The sequence below is a fragment of the Emydura macquarii genome, unplaced genomic scaffold (genome assembly GCF_026122565.2).
Source record: "Emydura macquarii macquarii isolate MOO-44397 ecotype Brisbane River unplaced genomic scaffold, CSIRO-AGI_Emac_v2 contig_2636, whole genome shotgun sequence".
Classification (NCBI taxonomy): domain Eukaryota; kingdom Metazoa; phylum Chordata; order Testudines; family Chelidae; genus Emydura; species Emydura macquarii.
In genome coordinates, this window is record NW_027132773.1 from 24,746,513 (window position 1) to 24,769,889 (window position 23,377).

The window sequence follows — 23,377 nt, forward strand, 5'->3', positions numbered from 1 at the left end:
TGTTGTGATGACTTGTCTGTTAGAGTTAATAAAATTTGAAAATTAAAAAAAAAAAAAAAAAAGTTTAAGGACAGTTATCAGCCGGCAACTCATTTAAGATTTAATTTTAATAAAATATAAGTGCTATTTTGTGTGTGTGTGTGTGTGTGTGTGTGTGTGTGTGTGAGAGAGAGTGTGTGATTTAGTTCTTACCATTCCTATTGTACTGCTGCTGCATCTGCAGCTTGATGCAGGTAATGAGTATTATGTACTATTTCCTAAATTAATAAAAATCAATTTATCTAAAAAATTACACAAAGTATACTCTCCTAGATGTTGTAAAATGCTGTATTGAGTTATAAATTAATATGTTTTAGTGGTCAGATTTGCACCATTGTTTAAGAAATATGTGAAGAAGTATCAGTGGGAAACTTCATCTAAATCAATGATTTTTCTCTTGGTGATTTAAATCATGATTTAAATACCTTCTGACAAAGCTGACTGGAGTGAGCTCCCCTTTGCTTGTTCATATCACGGTGGTGGTGTCAGTGAGTATGTGACCTGCTGCACCCTTGATCTGTGCAAGAAATAGCTTGCGTGCATTGGAAATGGCCCAAAGCTGACATGAAAAGATGCTTTCTGCTCCAACCACAAACCTTGTACCTTCAATTTCCCCCAGATGTGCTCCCCAACTTAGTGTGTAAGCATCAGTATATATGGCCTTGTTTGGGAGGGAGGAGCTGGGAAGATGAGCAGAGGGAACACCCTGACACACATTACTCTGAAATTTATTATAGGAGTGGGTGGGTGAGGTTCTGTGGCCTGCATTGTGCAGGAGGCCAGACTAGATGATCATATTGGTCCCTTCTGACCTTAGAGTCTATGAGTCTATAAACTGTCTGTCACTGGAGAGAATGAAGAACTGCTAGAGGCACTTGGACCAACCCATTCAATGCCTGATAATTTGGGCAATAGTCTAACTTCAACCACTCTTGAAGAGTACAAAGGAGCAATCTTGCATGCTGGACTATGTAAGTGCATGTGGCCATCTGACTTATCTTCAGGCCCACTCGGATAGTATTAGAAGGGTAAGAATGGAGAGACAGATACAGGTGATGAATTGCCTGGAATCGCTTATTCGATAGAAATGCCCTCAAGTGCATAGAATCTAGTATGCCCCCAAAAACTTGATTTTTTGATTTGCTATTAATCTTAACTTCCCCTTGTTCAAGATCAGACTCAGATGATCAAAAACGAATAATGTGAACTGGACATACAAGAGGACTTGTTTTCTGACTTGTCCCTCACTGACCAATCATCCAGGCATGGGAAGACATGAATTCCTCTTTCTCTGCAGTATGCTGTCACTACCGTCATGCATTTGGTTAAAAAAAAAAAAAAAAAAAAAAGAGAGGTTGAGAACAGGCCAAAGAGAAGCACTGTGTACTGAAAATTTTGATCTGCAAAGACAAATCTCAGAAACCTCCTGTGGCTTGACAAAAATGCCACATGGAAATAATCATCCTGAAGATCCAGGGAAGCAAACCAGTCATGATTTAATGCAGGAGAAATAGTTCCTAGAGTGACCATATGGAATTTCATGGATTAAGGTTGTAGGAGTTGCATTTGAGCCTTGGTCTACACTTACCGGGCTATTTGGTGGCAGTCAACAGGAGTTACACAAGCTACGCAGAGTAGCTTGTGTAACTCTCATCAAATGCTGTGCTTCCCATCTGCGCAGAATCTTCACTGCACTGTGCCGATGGGAACTGTGTTCCCGTCGACACAGTGCTACGTTACTTGAGGGGTGGTTTTACTACGTCGACTTCTGGATTGACTGAGCGGGTCTTCACTGACTGCTCAGTCGATCCAGATAGGTCGATCTGACTGTGGCGACTTTGCCGATGTCAGTGTAGACATACCCTGAGGATCCTGAAATGAATTACAGGTTAAAATTCTCAAACAATACTAAAAGTATGAATCCATTTGTTAAGGGATGTATTATTTGCTCCTATACCGGACAAATGTCTATAACATAAAAGTGAATACCAAGTTAATCACTGTAGATATTACAACAGTAAGTGGATATTTACGCTCTACAAAGAATGTTAGTATCTATCCTGTCAACTCAGCTTCTTTAATGTTGAATTTCCTCTTTCTTGGCATACTTTAAATGTGCTTCCTCCTCAAAACATCAAAAGCCAAACTATATTAAAATAATATTTATTATAGCAAGACTTAAAAGACAAAGAAAACTAACAAGAAAACTCGGAGCTGAAGATAGAATCTGGAAAAGAGTCAGAATTTTAGTTATGATGCTATGGTTTTGTTTTGTTTTTTTAATTGAGGAGAAAGATTGCTAGGGTCACAGAGACATTTGAATTAAGGTTAGGTTATTAGCCTGGATTTTTAGCCTGAATTGTACATAAAAGAAAGACCCTTGCAAGTATAGGATTATTTTGGGAGTTGAATCTTTAATCTACAAGATAAGCTATTTTACAAAATTTGCCTGATAGCAAAAATACTTGAGCTGGATAAATTTTTAATACTTAAATGCTATATTCCTCCTCATATCAAATGATCCTAAGGAATAAATCTAACTATTTGATTAGCTCTGAGCTGCTGATTCTTAAAGACTAAAGGTGAGATTCTACGAAGATTGGAGGCAGTTAAACATGAATTTTGGATCTGATATTTTAAACTCAATTTGACTACAACTAGAGGAGCCAAATGAGTTATTTCTAAAGCTATATTTGCTCCAACTGGTTCTATGGAGCACAAAATGGTGTATCAAGGAATTGGATGTTTACCATCATTCTTTTTACCTAAACAAGAGAAGTGAAACTGCTGGATTAAAAGAAAGATAGGAGTTTACAAGCTAGGAACACTCAATGTCATTATAATATATTGAGGATGGATATCATGTTGTACTTCAAGCAAAGTCAATTGAACCACATATTGTACTGTATTAATGAATGATGAACCTCTCCAAGTTTTCTGATCACAAGGTATTGCTTTCCCTCATATTTATATTTTGATCACATCCAGACAACATGTCTTTCCATTCTTAGTGATACTATTAATTTGTTTCAGACATTTGGTAACTGCTCATAACTAAAGTGATCTAATTATAATCAGCAGTGTCATATATTAAAACAGTCGTACAGGTTATGAATATCAACACAGTATAACATTAGCTGATTATACACTATGTAAGAAAGTGTAATATACATAAATTCCTTTGGGAGGCAGTATTGCATGTTATTAGCATCACATTAAGTAAGAAGCATTGAGCATGCTAAGTAATATTACCTGCCAATTTAGAGAATGCTTGTAGAAAAAAAGCATATGACACTTCTTTATACGTTAGCTGGTGCTAAGGTGTAATCTAGTGGGGAAAAAAATATTGAAAAGAACACTGCAACTATCAGTCTATATAACTGACATCTTCAGTGACTAGAAACAAGAAATAGCTCTTCTTACTTGAACTAGAACAATCCCCTTAATGAACTACAACCTGGCACCTGTATGATTAGTATGTTTTAAAAAAATGTTAAAGACATCAAAAACTTTTCAGGAAACCAAGTTCTCCCCACTACCTTAAACCATACAGGGCAATGCCAATGTTTGTTAAAAAGAATGCACAATATTTTAAAGAACATTTACAGTGGCAGTCATTAAAAAGTCAATATTGGCCAACAATTGGTGCACATTGGTATCTGATGTGATCGGTTTCTAGTTACCTTTGGAGATCTCTATGGTACCAGTCAGCAAATATTAACTTTCTAATCTACTTCCAAAACTCAAAATGATCTCTGTTCAACATATATTGTTAACCAGTCTATCACACCCATATTCTACACAGCAATACGTAGTGGGTTAATTGAGCCTAGTTCTTCACTAGTGAGTGGATGGGTGTCAGGAACAAGCTGGACAATCACAGCCCTTGCACTCAGGGAACGAAAGAATTAAATACATTTAGAACTGCCAACCTCCTTTATCGCCCCTCCCAGAAAATGGGGTAGAAAAGGTCAGGACAGGGAAGGATCATGGCTCTGCCTGACTCTCCCCCTCTGTGGATGTAGCCGCTTGCTGCATGTGTTCAAAAGATGTCATGTTCTCTTATACTCCAAGAAATGTGCTTACTGGCACAATAAATCCAGGATCTTCTGCTGGAACAATGTACATTTACATCATTCCCAATGCACCAATGCTGAAGAGCTATATTCTGACCTGATGGGGAGATGAAGGCAGCAACTGTCTATAAAATAAAGCCTATTTATCAGTAGCAATTACTGTGTAGTCATAACTTTACTAATCTTTAGTTTTCTCAACAGAAAACACTATTCATAATCTGGCTGTCTGGAAAAAAAGATGTATATAATATACTCAGATTTTTAGTTATCTCTTGCATATACTGGAAGACAATATAATTGTTTTTACAAACTCTTGCAGGGAATAATCACAAAGATAAATTCTGACACCATGCTTCATGATTTGTTATAAATGGACTATAATGTACTACCCAATTTCTATACTCCAAGCTGTCTTGTTCCTTGCCAGAATACTCTCAAATATATATAATTTAAAATAAAACTAAATATTTTGTTTTCATACAGTCTTTGCTATTGACCTCTTGATAAGAGGTCTGGTAAAGCAGATTATTCTAAAATTAAAACATCATTTTAAGCGGCTGCTGTTATTCCAAATGGTACATGATGATACTGGAAAGTATAATCTACCATTTTAACAGTAATTTACACGAAAACACAATTCTAAAGGAATTTCAAAAGCTTAAAAAAAAATGTATCAACAAATAGCGTGGTATTTTATTGGTTCTATGTCCTGAAATTGAGAAAACACCTCCTAAATTACAATACCTATTCAGGGCATTCTTATGTTAATATCTGTTCAGGAAAGCACTTAGATTTGTACTGAAGTCTCACAGCCTTCAAAAAGATTTTAGGCATATGCTCAGAGTTAAGCACATGATTATGTGATTTCCTTATCTCTGCATAACAAAAAGTCTGTACTGCATTAAGTATTACATGTAATAATATCACCATAGATTATTTCAGTTATACACTCTTGCAAAAAAACCCTCATATTTATAGTAAGCCCTTTATTAAAGCCTCTCTCCCTTTTACAAAGAACATCCTAAATTTTAATTCAGTACATTCTGTATGACACATAAGCAAAATTGAGCGCACACAGACATTGAAGACATCAAAGATTTGTAAAATTTCAGCATGCAGTAACTGGAACCCACATTTTTACTGTAATCTCACCTAAATACAAATCATCTATTATAGCAAAAATTAAAGTCTGTAAATGAATACAAAGAAGGTGCAATACCTACATTTCTGATTTAGCCTTTAGTCAAGAAAATGTATGATAAAAATTCTAGTGAATTCCAGTGACAGATGAATGCTTACTTGACTAATCATACTGTGCCCTCAATATTTCAGCGGCAGGCACAGCTCCCTAATCTTTGTAAAGAATGCAGTCTCATCATCTTGGGGTAATTTTTCTGTCCTCCTAGTCTCAAATCCAAATTTGTGCAAAATGCTGTCACTTCTTCATCTACAACACATACAAAATGTACCCCTTCCTTTCTCTATCTTCACAGCCAAAATTCTTGCTCAAGCAAAAAATAACAAGGATGTGCAAAATGCAGTCTCCGTTTCCCAGGTCTCCTTCCTTTCTTCTCATCTTTGCCCTCCCCAATCCATCTAAGATGTAATACATTCTACCTCTGCTACCGGGTCTTCTCATTTTCTACTGCACTTCCCATTAGTGCATTTTGATTTATCATCTTTTCCCACCCCACCAATCCCTTCATCATCATCATAAATTCTCACCTCCAAACATCACCCACCCTCACAGTGACACTACCTTTGAACAGTCTCTATTCTCCCCTGGTCCAAACCATCTCAACTCAAATCCCTCCTAGAAATTCAGTTATTTTGGCTAGCCTTCTATTACAGTGGTTAGACTGGGATTTTGGAAACCAGAGTTCAATTCTCTGCTCCACCACAAACTTCCTGTGTAATCATAGGAAAGTCACCTAGTCTCTGTGCCTCAGTTCCTCATCTGTAAAATAGGGATAATAGCAATTTCCTACCTGAGGAAAAATACATCAAAGATTATAATATAAAATATAATACAGAATACAAAGTGTTCAGATACTATGGTATCATGGACCATATAAGTACCTAAGATAGATCTACTTTTGCCTGCAACAGAAATTTAAAAGATATATATTCATAAAATTGCAACCTAAACATCTACACAACAACCTGGACCTACAAAACATGTAACAAACCTAAGCATATAAAACACATTCTTCTTACATCTGTTCCTCCCCATCTCCTTTATCTGTACTTTGTAAGGTTCTTGGTGTAAGAACCTTGGCTTCTTGTATTTACTGGTAAAGGACTGTGCACAGCTATAAAAATGTAAAAATAAATAAATACTAATAATGGACACTATGAATAATGAAGTCTTCAGTTCTGCAATTTTATATTCTAACTTGAAATCTACCCATGATAGAGGGAAATAATGCACTCTCTCAGGCTGAAAAGAACTATTATTGCATGGGATCCGAAAAACCCTTTTATTGTTACTCGGTATTAGTATCTCAGGTTCAAAAAAATCATATTATGGCTCTTGCACCCTGGGCCAAAAGAATCATATTATGGCTCTTGCACCCTGGGCCAAACAAGGCAGCATAGCACAGGTACTACATTCTTTCTCTGAAAGATGTAGGACTAAGTTGTGTCCGGAAAGACCTTCCTAGGACTTATCCGCACGAGGAAATCTAATCATGCTATGTGACAGAGAGCAGACAAAACAGCTGACAGGAACATGAACATAACTTGCTGGTCAGCATAGACAAGAACAAGTCATGGTCAGCACTGTGTAAACTAGTTGTGACCCATCCGTGCCTAGGGTAGCCACCTGAAAACATCAAGGTCAGGGCAGGCTGCAAAAGGAGAGGAGAGCACATTCTCTCAGCGCTGGTGGGTGACACTGAAGTCAGACTTCCCAACCAGCCACAAACAATGCTTCTGATTCCCCACACTGGTTATCAAGAAGCTAACACAAAAATAGACACAGCCCCCTTTACTGCATTTCAGTCTCTGGCTCCCAATCAGCCACCAGGTCCAGTAAAGAGATAAAGAGATACTTAAAACTCTATACTCTTTACCAAAAAGGTTCTCCTGACCCCAAAGGGTCAACCACGTTACCAGATCAATATGAAGTTTGGATCTTGCCCAAAATACCACGCTGCCAGCCAATCCTTTAGTAACTAAAACTAAAGGTTTATTATAAAAGGAAAGAAACAAACTAAGAGAAATGTTAAATGATTAAGCAATCAGATACATACAAATGATTTGAAACTCCATATATCAGGTTTTCAGTAGAATTGTGGAGTTTGCAGGCTTGTATAGTCCCTCTGGCGTACATCCAGTACCTGGATAGGTCTCAGTCCTTTGATTCACAGCTTAGTTGTAGATGAGTTGATCCAGAGGTAGGTGAAGACTAAAGTCTGACTGAAGACAAAATGGATGTGGTGCAGCTTCACTTTATGTCCCTTGGCCTTTGCCATGCTGCTTGTGGAAATTTACAGAAATAAGATAGAGACCAGGGTCCCATAAGTAAGACTTGGTGATTCATCAGGTGTAGCCCCAACTTCTCTCCCAAGGCCTATTGTACCTGTGAGTTTCCTTAATGGGCCATTAAGCTAGTTTATTGCTGCTGCCATCCTGTCTGGGGAGTCGCCCAGAAACACAGCACAAGTTGAAATACAGATACATCAAGCATATGCATAACTTCCAATACAAATATGACACATACACAAACAATATCATCATCCTTAGCAAACTATAACCTTTTTAACGGTACTTGACATGGCCTCTCTCTCATGAATTATGGTAATTTTGGCATATTGATGTTAAATCACATTATAAATGGTCCCCCTAATCCAGCCAGTGTCACACCCCCCCACTTAACACGGATGCAGAAAGGGGTGTCCCTAGACATTGCTGAATGCATCATAGTAACTTTCCATTTTTGGTTTTGTATTATTACAATTTCTAACACTTTTCCAGGGTTTTACAAAATATCAGGCACACGGTACATTTTTACAATCTCTGGCATTAGCAACAAATTAATTACAAAAGTTAACTTGAGCATTAATATTTACATTAAATTAGTACAAATGTGTGCTTACAATCATTTTTGATATGGCATGTCTAATATAGATAGTTTGTCATTGGGGCAGTTTGTTTAATATCCTTTTGGATTTTTGAACACTTAACCAATCATTTTTATTTTACCACAGTATTCTTTGTAGTACAGGCTTTCAGTTTAATTACATCTTTGGGTTTTGATACTTCAGGGTTAACCTGTACCTTTTATTCACAGGATAAAGTTTTTCTCCCCCCATCCCCTCTCCCCGTTCCCTGGAGGTTTGAAACCTGGGCTCTTTGATTTAAGAGAATCCACTGGCTGGCTAGGTGTGTCTCCTTTGCTAACAGCTCTGGGTCTGGGCAAATTTTCCCACCCCAGTCAGTCAGGTAAACTACATTAACCCACACACTAGCTAGCTTAGTAGTTTTCAAATTTTCATTTACCGCCGATTTTAAGGCTGGACTCTGTCTCAAAGAGATACTCACGATTCTCGCTAGCATCTCAAACACGGTTCTGATGTTTTTCCATTATCAATCTCTGACTCCACATGGAATAATCAGATATACTTGAGTCCACTGAGACATTACCACACCTATGCAAAGCATCTAGAGGTGAGAGTTTACCTGCCACCCCCTGCATTCCTAAGAGATTACTGCACAGCTGTTCTGCTTTGTAAATTCAGTTACCCAGTTTCCCCTTTGAACCTGAGACACTATCTGTTCACTTGAGTCAGCATGGAGACAGTCATGTTCCAACATCGTCTCCCCAATATACTGACCAAGCACAGACACTTGTGGTTGCAGGGCTGTTTAAGCTTCCTAATAATTTCCACTCCATCTGGAACCTTTTCCAAGGTTTCCACACTGGATCTTTCTAAAACAAAGTCTGTGAATCCATCCACATTTGAAAAACTGAAACCAATTAGAAACTGAACCAAGTCTCTCAACATATAAACTGCTGTTTGCTGCTACAGGCAGTGATTCATCCTGAGCTAATTCAATCAATTCACTTTCACACCCTTCAGTTGCACACAACTGCTTGCAAAAGCTACTATGAGGTTTTATTCCTTCAGGAGCATTGTTAAGCAACAAACCATTTTTCACAGAAATTCTGCCCTTACTCTTTTCATCCAGGGCCTGCTCTGAAGAAACATCTTCCTGAGCCCTAACAGACTCTTTCTGGGTTTCAGTTAAGTCTGAGACAACTGGCACATTCTCAGTCAGCATAAGCTGAGAGGCACATTCTATCTGCTCCTCAGACTGTAGATTGGAGACAAACTCTCCCTCAGCAGATAAACTGCTATTCTTAACATTCAAACAGTTTAAAATTTCCTCTCCTTTGTCCCAGCCCAAATGGCTGTTCGCAGACAAGCTTTTAGAAATTGGGGTAGTTCCCTCCATGGGCAAGACATTATTCCAAACAGACACAGACTTAGGAACATTTCCTTCCTGGGTTTTAGTTGAATCCTGAGCCACCACTGGTACAACTGACAAATCCTCAATCAACATAAGCTGAGAGGTACTTTCTGCCTGTTCCACAGACAAAATACTGGAGACCAACTCTCCCCCAGCAGATAAACTGCTATTCTTACCAGACAAATACTTTGAAATTTCCTCCCCCTTGCCCCAGCCCTCATGGTTGTTCACAAACACTGGGAGAGTGGGATGGCTTCCTTAACAGGCAAAGTGCCACTTCCAACAGACAAGCACTTGGAGACAGTTTTTCCCTCAGCAGATAAACTTTTTTCTGAACTGACAAGCCGCTTTTTTCCATAATCCCAAGGCTAGAAACACTTTCTTCCTTGTCACAGTATACCTGGCTAGACACAGACAACTTCGAATCATGCACCCACCTTTCACAAATTTCCCTGTTGATTACAGGTAACACAGAAGATTTACATTCATACTCTTTTTGGGACTGGATACGACATTGATACTATTATTCATAACCACAATATTATTTCTAATTAAAATATCCACCAGGAGAAGCTCTCGAACTCCAACCACGTCACCTGTAAAATCTTCCCACTCTAAGTGTATCTTTGCTAAGGGCACCTTTGCCACATGCTCAGAAAGTGCCACCACGTTCACGCTTTGATTTGGCAAATAATCCTCCTCCCGGACTAATTCCTTTTTAACTAAGGTAATGTCTGAGGGTGAATCTCTGCATCCAGTACACACAATCCCATTGACTGTGGCAGGCTTTATGAACTCCTGATTGCCCCTCCATGCCTTAACCCTAACATAATTAGTGAGGCTACACGCATCCCTACCACTAGGGATTACTAAAGTAGTAGCATTAACACATGCAGAGTTCGGATCTGGAGACAGGATTGCAGGATTGAGGAAGTTGTGGTGACTCATCAGGTGTAGCCCAGCTTCTCTCCTAAGGCCTATTGTACCTGTGAGTTTCCTTTATGGGCCATTAAGCTAGTTTATTGCTGCTGCCATGTTGTCTGGGGAGTCGCCCAGAAACACGGCACAAGTTGAAATACAGATACATCAAACATATCAATAACTTCCAATACATACACAAACAATATCATCCTTAGCAAACTATAACCTTTCTAACGGTAGCTGACATGGCCTCTCTCTTATTAATTATGGTAAGTTTGACATATTGATGTTAAATCACATTATAACAGTGTCACACTAGTTAAACTAGGTCCAGCAGCATTTAACCACAACTAGTTGACACCACACTGACTAATGAGTGGTGGTCAGCATTGTATTAGTTAACATCCCAATAATGTGAGGGGGTGAAATTATATGGCCTGGGTCATGCTACTGGGTGAAATTCTATGGCCTGTATTACACAGGAGGTCAAATTAGATTATTATAATGATTTCTTCTAGCCTAAAAATCTATAAACACAATACAATTTCTTAGTAAAGACACAGATGCATGAGATACAAGAAGGAAGCAGGAAGAGATAAATGGAGGAAAAGTAGAGACATCTCATGAAACTATCCGATGTATTATGTTCGTACGTTAAGCCCTGGATTCAGGAGGGGAAACGTCTATTAATAAACATTACTGGTTGAAAAGGATTGCGGGTGGTGCTACAAACACCCAGGACTTCTGAGTAAAAGAAACAACTCATCTTTAAAAATCACAGAAAACGTGGACTTTTCCCCCTAACTCTCAGAAGGCACTGTTCAACACTGCTTTTGGAGTGAATATTTTAGCAAAAGATAAATCTGCATTTGGGGGAAAAAATCTGATACATAAAAAGAATTTTGTGACCAAACATAGTTAACACTTCTTACATAAACAAGAGACATCTTGTTATCTGCATTTTACTCATGAACATCTCTTTCTTTATGAATGTATTAGTATCGTAAATTGATTTTAAGTCTACTCATAACACTGCATTAATATTTACCACATAAAAATACATCTTTACGCCCCCACCAAATCACTTATAAAACTGATCAGAAAAACAAGAATATCTTAAATAGCATAACCACAGTAGTCATGCTGTAAAATGAAAACTACATTTTCTGCCTAATCTGTTTTGTTCAGAAGCAAGATGGCACTGTTGCTAAAGATCAAATGTTTAATTATGCTGTTTTTTCCCTATGTAAGTATAATCAACATTACTGACCCACTAAAACAAGGATATGTTGCAGATTGCAGCAGAGTTCACAGAATATACAATACTTTTTTTTTTAGACTGTAGAATTATCATGTAACTGGATTACAAATTGAACCCCATTTTATATCAATTCCAATAAATTTTGAACTATAGAATACATTTTCCATAATGAATTATGTTCACATGTTAATGCATGACATTACAATGTCTGAAAATAGCTGTTTAATTGGAAGGATAATTTTTATGGTGATTTTAAGGTAATGAGGCTGTTTCACACCTGCTGAAGATAGTATGCACTAAAACAGCTTGTATAGGAAAGATCATAAAGGATAAAAAGCACATTTGAAACTAAGTAATTACTTGTAGAAGTGAACAGCTACCTTTCATGAAGTGAATCCAAAACAACAAAAAAATCCGGTAAAACCAAAGTTAAAAATACCGAGTTTTATGTTACCTTCAGTGATTTTGCCAATTGCACATGGTTATCATAAGCTAGAATGTCTACAGTCAGATTTCTCAGGCGATGGATGAGAGCTTTATCTCCTTCAAGGTCACCTGCTTCCACAAGCACCTTCCAAGATGGGTAGGGACATTTTGTACCATCCCACACCTGCCATGAAAATAAATTATTTCGACAATCTTGTTTAATACTTTCAATGTGCAAAATAAAAAGATGTAAAAAGAGTTGAATACTTTAGATTAAAGTGTTACAAACATACATAAGGTAAGTAGTTAACATAGTAGCTATTTTGACTCAAAATATTTAATCAAGGTCCCAGTCCTTTCCTCATAAACTAAGAAAAACTCTTACTTGATTCAATGGGAATTTTTCATATTTAAGAAGTGTGGAATAACGCCCCAGTATACTGTTTTTAATGCTAAACATACTCTAATTGGTATTTACTACTTTTATTTTTTGGACAATTAGTTTAATCACCAGCAAAGTGAGCACTAGAATTTTTATCCAGCAGTTATGTACTATACCAAGCTGGACTAGTGTGGCTTACGAAACAGTCAATACATGAGGTTTGAATCCTCACTAGAAGCCTTCAGTACTTCAGCTCTGAGGTGTGCACACTAAGTACGCAGCACATATCTAGTTAAGGAGAATGCACTAGAGAAACATCGTGATTCAAATACAAATATGCTTTATGGCCAACATTTTCCAAATTGAGTGCCTAATATAGGCTCTCTAACTGTGTTTAGGCATTCATGTACCAGCAGCATGATGTTTAGAGGTGTTGAGGTTTTGGGAAGACATTATGTAGTAATGTAGAGTGTGGGCATAGTACCACGTTATACTTATGGGATATGATCATAAGTTACACACGAATCTTTTTCTTGAATCCATCTGATGAAAATTCTGTAAGAAGTGCAGCTTTGAGGATCAGCTGGGCAATGGTTTTAAGATCTGGTGCAGGGCTCATGCCAATCTTCAAAGCTGCTGCCCAGGACTGGATTTTGCATCTGGGGATAGAAGAGCCCAGGAAAATGTTCTGTGCCCCTGTTGACGGAGTCTATGTTTTCGCCTACAACTACAGTTGATGAGAAGGATGTTTCTTGTTACCCTGATATTTGAAGGACTGTCCCAATGGAAACTGGTCTAGAAACAGGGAAGAACAATCCCTTTTCCCAAAGAATGGTCAAGAGAATTTAGAACACTTAGCGGTTCTCCTTAAACCTCTCCAAAACTCTCAGTCTTTATGGTAAATAGGCCCAGTCTCTCAAAAGGTAAATCTAACATCATAGCCTGATATTTAAAACCAAGCAGTGGTGGTGGAGAGTGATGAGAAGTGCCACAGATCTGGCTGTGATATGTGACATAAAGACTGCTAGAGGGAATGCTTAGAGACAGGGGCTTGTACAAGGGGAGTGGGCAAGCAGGGGCATGAAGCCGCCCCCCAATAATCAGCAGAAGTTGACAGCGAGAGCTCCTCTGGCCCTTGGCAGGAGCTAACAGCTTCTCCTGCACAAGGTTTCTGGTGGGAAGAGCGAGCTCATTTGGTCCCAGAGGGATCTGACTGCTCCTCCAGCTCAGGGCTGTGGCAAGGGCACAGAAGGTTCCTCTCCAAATGCGGTGGAATTTAAATTCCTGTGCATGCCCCTGCATAGAGACAATTTGGCCCTCTTGTTAACATGCACTTGATTTTTAGGATGCTTATCAGGCAGTTGGATTGGAGTAGCAGAAAACCTCTCTCAAGTATAAAAATTGTACCTGGCCCTAAGAACCCATTCTTTGAAATTTATTGATGGGTTCTCTCCGTCATCTGCTAGATGAGCTGCATCCAGTGGTGTTTAACTGACCTTTCAAAGATTCCTCTATGTTAATAGAAGCTTTTGCTGCTACTGTTGTGGCCAAAGGAGGAAAAGCTGATACGTGCTAGGAACTCTCTAGGAGTTATTCTCTTCCAGGGCTGAAGGCATCCGGTGTGGTGGGTCATTATGGATATTTTATTGTCATTTGATATATACCATTCAAATCTGGAATTTTTATGTGGGTCCACCACGGGGATAATTGGAAACAGAGCAGTCAACAACCAGTCTAGAACTTTACAACAACAGGGACCTATGTTAAACACTAAATTATTAGCAGTTGTTAGCTTCTTAAAACTACAGTTTAATCTATACAACTGTGAAATAAAATGGCAAGGTTCTTAAACAAATAGTTTACCAAAGTAGACAATAATGATGGTAAATAAAGCAATGGTTCAGAAAGCTGCTGTTTACAGTGTAGGAAATAAACTAAGAGCAGGTGGGACCATAACAATTAAATGCTTGATCTACAAGGAGACACGCTCACAATCCCAATGGATGCTGTTTTCTAGACAGTTCTCAGTCCATGGTGCCACAGCATGTTTTCTCATAACTTAGGATCTGCAGAGGCAATTTTCAAAAGAAACAGAAGACTTTTCCTTTTCTGTCTGCTTCCTGTAGCTTAGATGGAAAGATATCTTCTGTTTGAAGGGCCCTCAAGAAAAGCACTTAGAAGTAATGCAAGTCATATGCAAAAAAGCTGGAGATAACTTATGACTCAGGTGCTCATCCTGAGAGAGCAAAGAAAAAGAGAAAGCCACCCACGCTGAAAGTGTCCTGTTAAGATAACAGGAGAATGGAATGTTCTCAATGCCCACTGAGTAAGGAGAGCTCATTCTGAAAGACCCAGAGTAGGAAAATGAACTTGCTGCCATGGATCCTAAGAAGTCTTACCTACCTCCAACCACTGACTGCATCAGAGCATAATTGGAATCAACTTTGGATCTGATATCTTACCTAATTTGGAAGATTGGTACCTATTACCTGAGATATTCAAATGTTGCCAGTGTTTTTATTCTTTAAAGAACCAGATTAATGCACAAATAATTTCCTTTACCGTTGGTCTTGAGTAGAGCTGGTCAATTGACAGAAAAAGCAGCATGGATTTTGATAACATTCCCCCCACATTTCTCAACTGGCTGTATTTGGAACAACTCCACAATCCTACACCCAGAAGATGGAGCTGACATACTCTGATCCAAAGATCTGATTTCCCCTGTCATCTCTAAGGACAATTATTTAATTTAATTTTTGATAAGTCTTTGGCTGGAGGAACCTGAAGGATCTGGGGACTCCTTTGAAGGACACCGCTTTTCAGAGCTGTTAACCACTAGATGTCAATGCAGCTCAAGCTTAATCACTGAGCAACTGTTATGTTGAAAATTACTAAATGGTAATATTAATCGCTGCTTTAAATCATAAGAACAAAGACTAAATCAGGAGCAACCTCCAAACCATATGAAATGGTAGTGGCATGGACATTATCTTTTAGCAATTCAGCACAGGACAGCAGAGGCCCTGCCAAAAATATAAGCTTTGCTTATAATAGCACGATTAGTGTTTTATAGAAAATCAAGTGGACTTTAGAAACTCTGCATAAAGGAGTGGATTAACAATGCCATAACAATGTTAATTCAGGATTGCTTGTCATTTTTGAATTTGTCTAACTGCTAAATTTTAATTAGTTTTATGCATGTAATGTCTTTATGTTACTCATACAAGAATGGCACTATCAAGGTTATTAGTACAAAAATTGATCTACCATGCTATGGTTTCATCAAAGATTTACTTCATAAATCAAGGCTTTATTCCTCCCTACACACAATTGTTCTCTTGATTATATAGAACTGACACAAATGCAAGACTCTATCAAACTTGAAATAAACAATGGAGAGCAAAGAAAGAATAATAATGTAAGAAATTATTTGCCTGTGTCCTTATTAAAGAATCTCCCAGCATGAATGTGTTTGAGGCAATGAATTATAAACATTTTACCTACAGTTCACAAGGTGCTTATATCATTTTATTAAGTCTTTTTTGACATTCATATTACATGGGCTTGTTTGAATTAAAATGTTTGTAACAGCTGTAGGGCATGTTGCAGGACCTAGTTTTAATAATGTTCCTTTTTATGCCATGTAAACAATGTTCTGAATGAGAATGTTCTACTTTAATGAAGGAATGATGTAATGAAGGAATAATGTACTATTTTCTACCTATCTAAAAATACCAAAATATAGCTTCAGATAACTGCTTCTTGGTGCTACTATATGTAAAAACAGAAATACTAATATGGAAAGCATCAGATGGTCTCATTTCTTAACAGTCAATTCATGGACGGGCTTCAGGATAAAGTCAGTCCACTGTAGCTGTTGCTAATTCAGGAAAATTATTAAATTTTCTCTTTTCATTTAGCTGATGTTAAGGATTGGTTCCCAGAAAGTGCTTTCAAGCAGTATAATATTTTGTATTTTGTTTCCTTCCTCAAGCACTGATCTCGTAAAGCATTTAGGCATAACTAATAAAAGCTAACTCAAATACCTCAAAAAGATAGCATAATCAATCCATCTATCCATATGCTAGACTATGCTACATACTGCAGTAAATTATATCCAGCATATGTTCTAATGAAACATAATACAGAGAAGTGTATGTACAAAAAGTCTGTTATTTAACTAGCAACAAGGTAAAAATTTAAAATGAATATCGTTTCAGCATTAAGAAATTCTGTAATTTCTAACTACAAATGCTTGTGAAATCAATATTTTTGAACAATTCTAGAGGAATAGGCCAGATGAATGTCTTTAAAGACACAAAAAAATTATTTCATTTGTATGGAAGTGAATTGGTTGAGGATCATAAATTTACTGAAATATCCCATAAATGTCTCAAAGACTCCTACCTAAAATTACTTAAATAAAAGATTAAGTGTGTTCATGAAAACCCTGAAACATAAAGCCTTGAAATGGGAATTTAATAGCCAATCTGCAACAACTGTTTAAATTATTTACATTATTTAAAAATCCACCTTGAGAAGAAAGGACGATCCATCCACTTCTGCTTTTCCTACAAGCTGGCAAGTGAGGTCAAAAAACAGCATTGGCTGGACACCAGACAATTTTGCTGTTGGCTCAGAGACGGAAAGATTACTAGCTGCCCAAATACGTAGTTCTTCTATAGTTTTCTGTTCTTCTTCTGTGAAAGTGTACAATTTAGTAGAGGTTCTAGGCACTATTGGTGCTCCTATGGTTCCATCAAATGTCAAGGATGCAAATCCAATACTGGTAATCCCTTGCATCTGTTGATTGTATTCCCTGATCTACAACACAAAAACAGGAAGAAAAAAACAGTGACCGCAGTGCACCAAAAATGTATACATATTTCAATATTTTATATGCATAAAAATGATTGTTGATGGTTATTGCGCCTTTTAAAATATATTATTCCTATAGAATAAGAACACACATGGAGGGAGGAACCAAATGAAGAGAACCTGAAACAAATGAATGAACCTAGAAAACCATTCAGACAAGCAATAGAAAATAAAACGTAACATCAACAATTTCTGTATTGGCAGGATCCAAAATGTGTATGCACATAAATTATAAAAACATGTAGCTCTTATATAGAGCATTTTCATCCACAGACCTCAAAGTGCTTTCCAAATGGAGGTAAGCATCTGCCCTAGTACACTTTACAGATGAGGAAACAGAGGCACAGTGCCAGGTGGAGGCCAAAAGTATAACTGGGTTCAAAAAAAGAATTAGATACATTCATGGTTCCATCAATAGCTACTAGCCAAGATGGTCAGGGGTACAACCCCATGCTCTGGGTCTCCAAAAACTTTTGACTGCCAGAAGCTGGGACTGAACAACAGGGGATGGATCACTCAAAAATTGCCTGGTTCTGTTCATTCTCTCTGAAGCACCTGGCACTGGCCACTGTCAGAAGACAGGAGAGTGGGCTAAATGGATCATTGGTCTGACCCAGTACAGCTGTTCTTATAACTTGCCATGGGTTACTACTCAGCAGGCCATTGGAAAAGCACCAGTATCATGAGTCCCAGTTCAGCTCACTGTATACTAGGCCACACTGCCAGCTAATAAAGTAGATTGTTGAACATTGCCCCTACAGTTCCTCAATAAAAAAATACACCACTTCTATGAACTACACTTCTATTCATATGACCACACAATGGATCAATTTTCCCTTTGATTTATGATGCAACTCATCTTAATGGGAGGTCATAGACTCCTAAATATTCTTCTTCTTACTGCTCTGCAATGGATCCTGATACTGTTGGAGAGACACCTGCTTGCCACATGACTGATCTAACTGTATACTTGTCACTATGCAATACATTCTGGAACGCTCAAAATTTGAATTGTTCCTGCATGCAATCGGCTCCTTATGTTCTCCAGTCTCTATGTGATGTCACAGGGACATCCTCAGGTACATGATGAGATCCATGAACTTGAAACCCTAGGTACTGGCCCACTTCATCAAGTGGGTAATTTAGCTCTATTTAATTTAAGAGCTAGTTATTGAAAGGTAGTAATTATTCAGAAAAAAATCTTTTAAATCATTTTGCCTTTTCTATATCATAGATCTTAGCCATGCTATAAAGTAATCAGTACAAAGTCCGCAGTGCCCTGTATTCGGGACAATTAAATACCCTGGCACTTTAGGGAACAGTGCAAGCGCAAAAGAAGTTGTACTACAAAGCTGTTCTAAACAGCAGTAGATTTGATCAAGAAGCTGCCAACATTTCCAGTGCATAATTTGTAATGTAAGTATATAAATAAATTTTTTAAAACTTTGTGAATTCATAAACAAAGCACTTAAAGAGAGCTTGATATCAGGAAGTCTTTTAATCCTTGCTACTGTGGCATAAGCCCTGTCTAAAATGATAAATGACTTAAGGATCATTTCCAGGATAAAAACCAACCTTATATGCACTTATATACTCTCTAGACCTCACAGACGAAGTAAGCAGCATTTCATGAGTAGCTTTTCCTAAAGATAATGTTGTAAATTTTAATCTTTTGACCTTTAGCTAAACACAAATAAACAAAAAGAATAAAGAACAAAAGATATTAATCTGGAATGTATACATTTTTCATAATTCTTTTGAAGTAAATCAATTCTGTCTCCTAACGCCCACCTCAATTCAAAAAACTGAGCTTCTATTATAAATAGCATGAACCCATGATAAATGGATAGCCTTTAGCACTGCTGCAGACGTCAGCAATATATTACTTTCTAGCACAAAACCATGCAGCATTGAGGGAAAAGGAAAGACTTCTTTCTTCAGTTTTATTCATTTATCTATGATCAAAAAGGTTTCAACTATATTATTGAATATTTTATGTGGCATTTCAAATAAATCTCTGACAAATGTTTTGCTTTTATTTCCCATGTATTTGTTCAATATTTATCAAGTACCCACTGACATAGTATCTTGATAATTTATAGACTGAAAACTCACCACTAGAACTAAGGGATATGAGTTTACGAAGCTCTTACCTTTCTATATAAGTAACAAAGGAAACTATATTGGCTCATGTGGGGTCCTTTGGGCTTTCATCTATCCCTTCAATTGAGACTATTTTTCCTGACCATAGCCTTGATTTCATGCCCCTAACTTTCTTATGGCTCAGTTTGCGTATACTGTGTTCTTATGGTCTCTCTGAGTAACCTTAGTTTATTACATTTGAAATCAGAGACAACACAGTTAAGTACAGTAATTAAGCAGTAAAGGAAATGAAACATATAAGAAAGACTGCAAGAGGCACCATGGACGACATTGACAAATGATCCTGAGGTGGAGAGATTTTTCTGTGAAACTCCTTAGGGTTGGGTAGTGAGGAAGCCATTCACAGGTCTCAAAGCTGTTCATAAGGTAAATAATGCATGTCAATATCAACAAACAGAAAAGTATATAAAGGAGAGGTTACAAAGAAATTACCTAGCTGAGAAATTACTGAAGGAACAGATGATGCAGAGGGAGGGGGAATGTTCTTGGCTTGCTCCTTGCAAACGATCATGACTAAATCAGTGGAGTTTAATCTGAAGAAAATTCATGGACAGAGTTCCATAAATTTGACTTGTTAAAGCACAGTGAGTATATCTCAAACTATGTAGAGATACACTATAAAATAGCTATGTATTTCTTAGCAATTAAACTAATTTTAAATTGAATTAAATGTAGATAAAGCTAACCTGTGACTTTAGTAAAAAGATGACAACTTTTCTACAAGAAATTCCTATAAGAAATGCTTTATATTATTCCTGGAAGCTTTCTGGGGGCAAGAAAGACGTACCTTGAATAAATAATTATCACTATAGCAAAACATGTATTAAAAACAAACAAGCAGATGGTGAGGACCTTGCTTGCAGTTAGTAAGCAACTACTTTCACTTATGGTTTAAGGGAACTTCTGGGTAAGTATTTTTAAACCTGAAGAACTGAGTGTGAAATCCTGGCCACACTGAAGTCAAAGGCAAACTCCCATTAACTTCAATAGGACAGGATTTCACCCTGAATATATTTTCATGAATAGACTTTGGCTTTTTAAATATATCTGGATTCAATTTTACTGGAGCTAACATTATCTACCTAGTTCAATGGATGGGAAAATGTGATAATAAGTAGAATATAAAACTGGGATAATAGCATCTGTGAGGTAATTTTCCATCACAACTGATTGTTAAATTACAAAGGAAAGAGCAATGTAAGAGACTATTACAAAACTATTGCTGTCATAGATCATGAAAATGCCTTACGAAGACAACATAAAACTAATCTATAACTGCTACAGTAAGAAGAAAGACTTCCTAAACTAAATCTAAAAATTGATTTGCAGCTTGATTAGGAATTGAAGACAGTCTCTTCAAACCTGGATGCACGTTCAAAGGCTTGATCATAATTTACATATTTCATAAAAGAATGTCTGGTACTTTCAAGACAAAGGATTTGTTTGTTTGTTAACTAGAACAATCTTTCACAGTGGATAGAGATTTCTCTAATAAATTCCTTCTTCAACTCAAGCCTTGTAAAGAATATACTGCATGGAGCAATAAGGGATTGGCAAAATAGTAAAATTATCATTTACTTAAGCATCTTTAAATTAGTATACATAATTTAGTTAACTTTTACTATTTTAAATTTACCAGGTGATTGAACCTTGACCAGCTCAATCGGATTCTCAAATTATTCCTGAGATAGATGATTGATGCCTGTGATAACTGCTTTTATGAAAACATTTTCTTTCCCAAAAGATGTCTTCTGGAACATTACCTTATGTTTTGTAAATGTTTTCCTGTAAATGTACTAATTCACAATTTAAACTGGTTTTGATAATATGGTATCCTGATTATAGTATCTCTCTTATATTTGGGTTTTAATATTTCCATTCCTTTGTCCTAGCAGATGCATAACAACTGAGGACATATAAGAAGGGAGGTGATAATGGAAAAGAAAAGTAATGTGTAGTACTTCAGTAAATACCTTGTGTTCCCAATGCAAATTAAATCTTTGTGCATATATTTAAATAGAACATTAACAAAAATAAATGACTAAAAGCAGCTATACACACCCTCATTCTTAGGAATGATTTGAAGAGAATATCCACCAGCTTCTAATACTGGATGGATTGTAAAGACGTAAGTTGAACAGGATGTTGTGCAAGCTTTTCCATTCAGTTCTGCCAATGCACTTATTCATCAAGTAGCCAATACACCTCTATTATGTAGAAATTAACAATCTGGATGCATAATTTTAAGTTTGTGATAGTGTGCATTTGTTTCAGAAGAGTACAAATACTAAACAGGATTTGCATCTAAGGCAAATGCAATACCCCACTATGGCACTTAGCCATAAAGGGGGCTATGTGCTATATATGGTAGAACCTCAGAGTTATGAATACCAGAGTTTTGAACTGACCAGTCAACCACACACCTCATTTGGAACCAGAAGAACACAATCAGGCAGCTGCAGAGAAAAAAATAAAAAAGCAAATACTGTACAAATAGTACTGTGTTAAATATAAATTACTAAAAAAATAAAGGGAAAGGAGCATTTTTGTTTTGCATAATGTTTCAAAGCTGTATTACATTTAACATTCAGTTTTAAACTTTTGAAAGAACAATTATAATGTTTTGTTCAGAGTTACAAACATTTCAGAGTTTGAACAACCTCCATTCCCGAAGTATTCGTAACTCTGAGGTTCTACTGTATGTGGTGGCCTCAGTCCAGGTTCTAGTGGACAAGTATCCATACCAAACACACAAAAGGTCACAAACAGTGCCATCATGATTGTTGGCATCCTTACTGACAGTCTCAGTAGAAGATCAAGGATGAAAAATGCACTGACACTAAATTGCTTTTTCAACTTTTGAGATGGTCCCACCAAAGCAGGGTTGACACATTTGGTAGGGTATCATGGAGAACTGCCATGCTGGATCAAACCTGTGGTCCACCTTGTCCAGTATTCTGTCTCAGTAAGTGGCCAGAGAAACATCAAGGAAACACTGCAGTAGGTGTATGTGAGAGAATCTGCCCCCACCATAAAGGTCTCATGCTAATCCCAAATAGCTAGAAATTGGTTTAAACCAGTGCTGCATTTTCCTTTGTTACAATTCCAAAATATCCAATGCCATATTCTTTTCTTTTTTTAAAAAATCAAAGATGAAAAAAGTACTGAGGATGAACTACCCTTTAATTCTTTTGCCTGATTGGTTCTTAACCACCACAACATTAACCTACATGTAATCTTTCAAGCACTATCACTAGCAGAAATACAACAAATTGCCCTTCTATTAGTAGGTGCTACTGTTGACTTTTCATCTTTTCTGAATATTAGCCTTAAAGTGTGGAACCAAATTTCTAAATATGCTGCCATCTTTGCTTTAGATCTAATGCTGAGACTAATTCAGAAGAAAAATCTTTTTAGCTTGTACTGGATTCTTATCTTAAAAATCAGGATGGAATTCAGGAGGAGGAGAAATACAACAGATGTGAGTAACAGATGGAAAAATGCTGTGTGTGTTTAAACAGTGTCAACATTTTAACATATTGTGGGATATCAGATAGAAACATCTGAATTATTTTACGGATATTCCTTCAGAACCAATAATATTCAGTAGACCACCAGAGAAATGTATTGCTATAAGTATACCCATCAATTAAAAAAAAAATTAAAAGCACTAGTTTCTGTGAATGGTACTTTGCAATACCGTAAACCTACAACTTTTAATAGACCTATCAGACTAATAGTGAATTGGACCAATAA

The 23,377-nt window shown here is 37.1% G+C and overlaps 1 protein-coding gene across 1 annotated transcript in view; it reads right to left on the minus strand.

The window, feature by feature from the left end:
* Positions 1-23,377, minus strand: part of POT1 (protection of telomeres 1) — a 160,012-nt gene that overhangs the window by 44,042 nt on the left and 92,593 nt on the right. The window contains exons 9-10 of the mRNA XM_067564316.1: positions 17,114-17,404; positions 12,227-12,382 (exon numbers count right to left, since the gene is read on the minus strand). Of these exons, the coding sequence (XP_067420417.1) occupies positions 12,227-12,382; positions 17,114-17,404 (447 nt within the window). The remainder of the gene's footprint in view (positions 1-12,226; positions 12,383-17,113; positions 17,405-23,377) is intronic.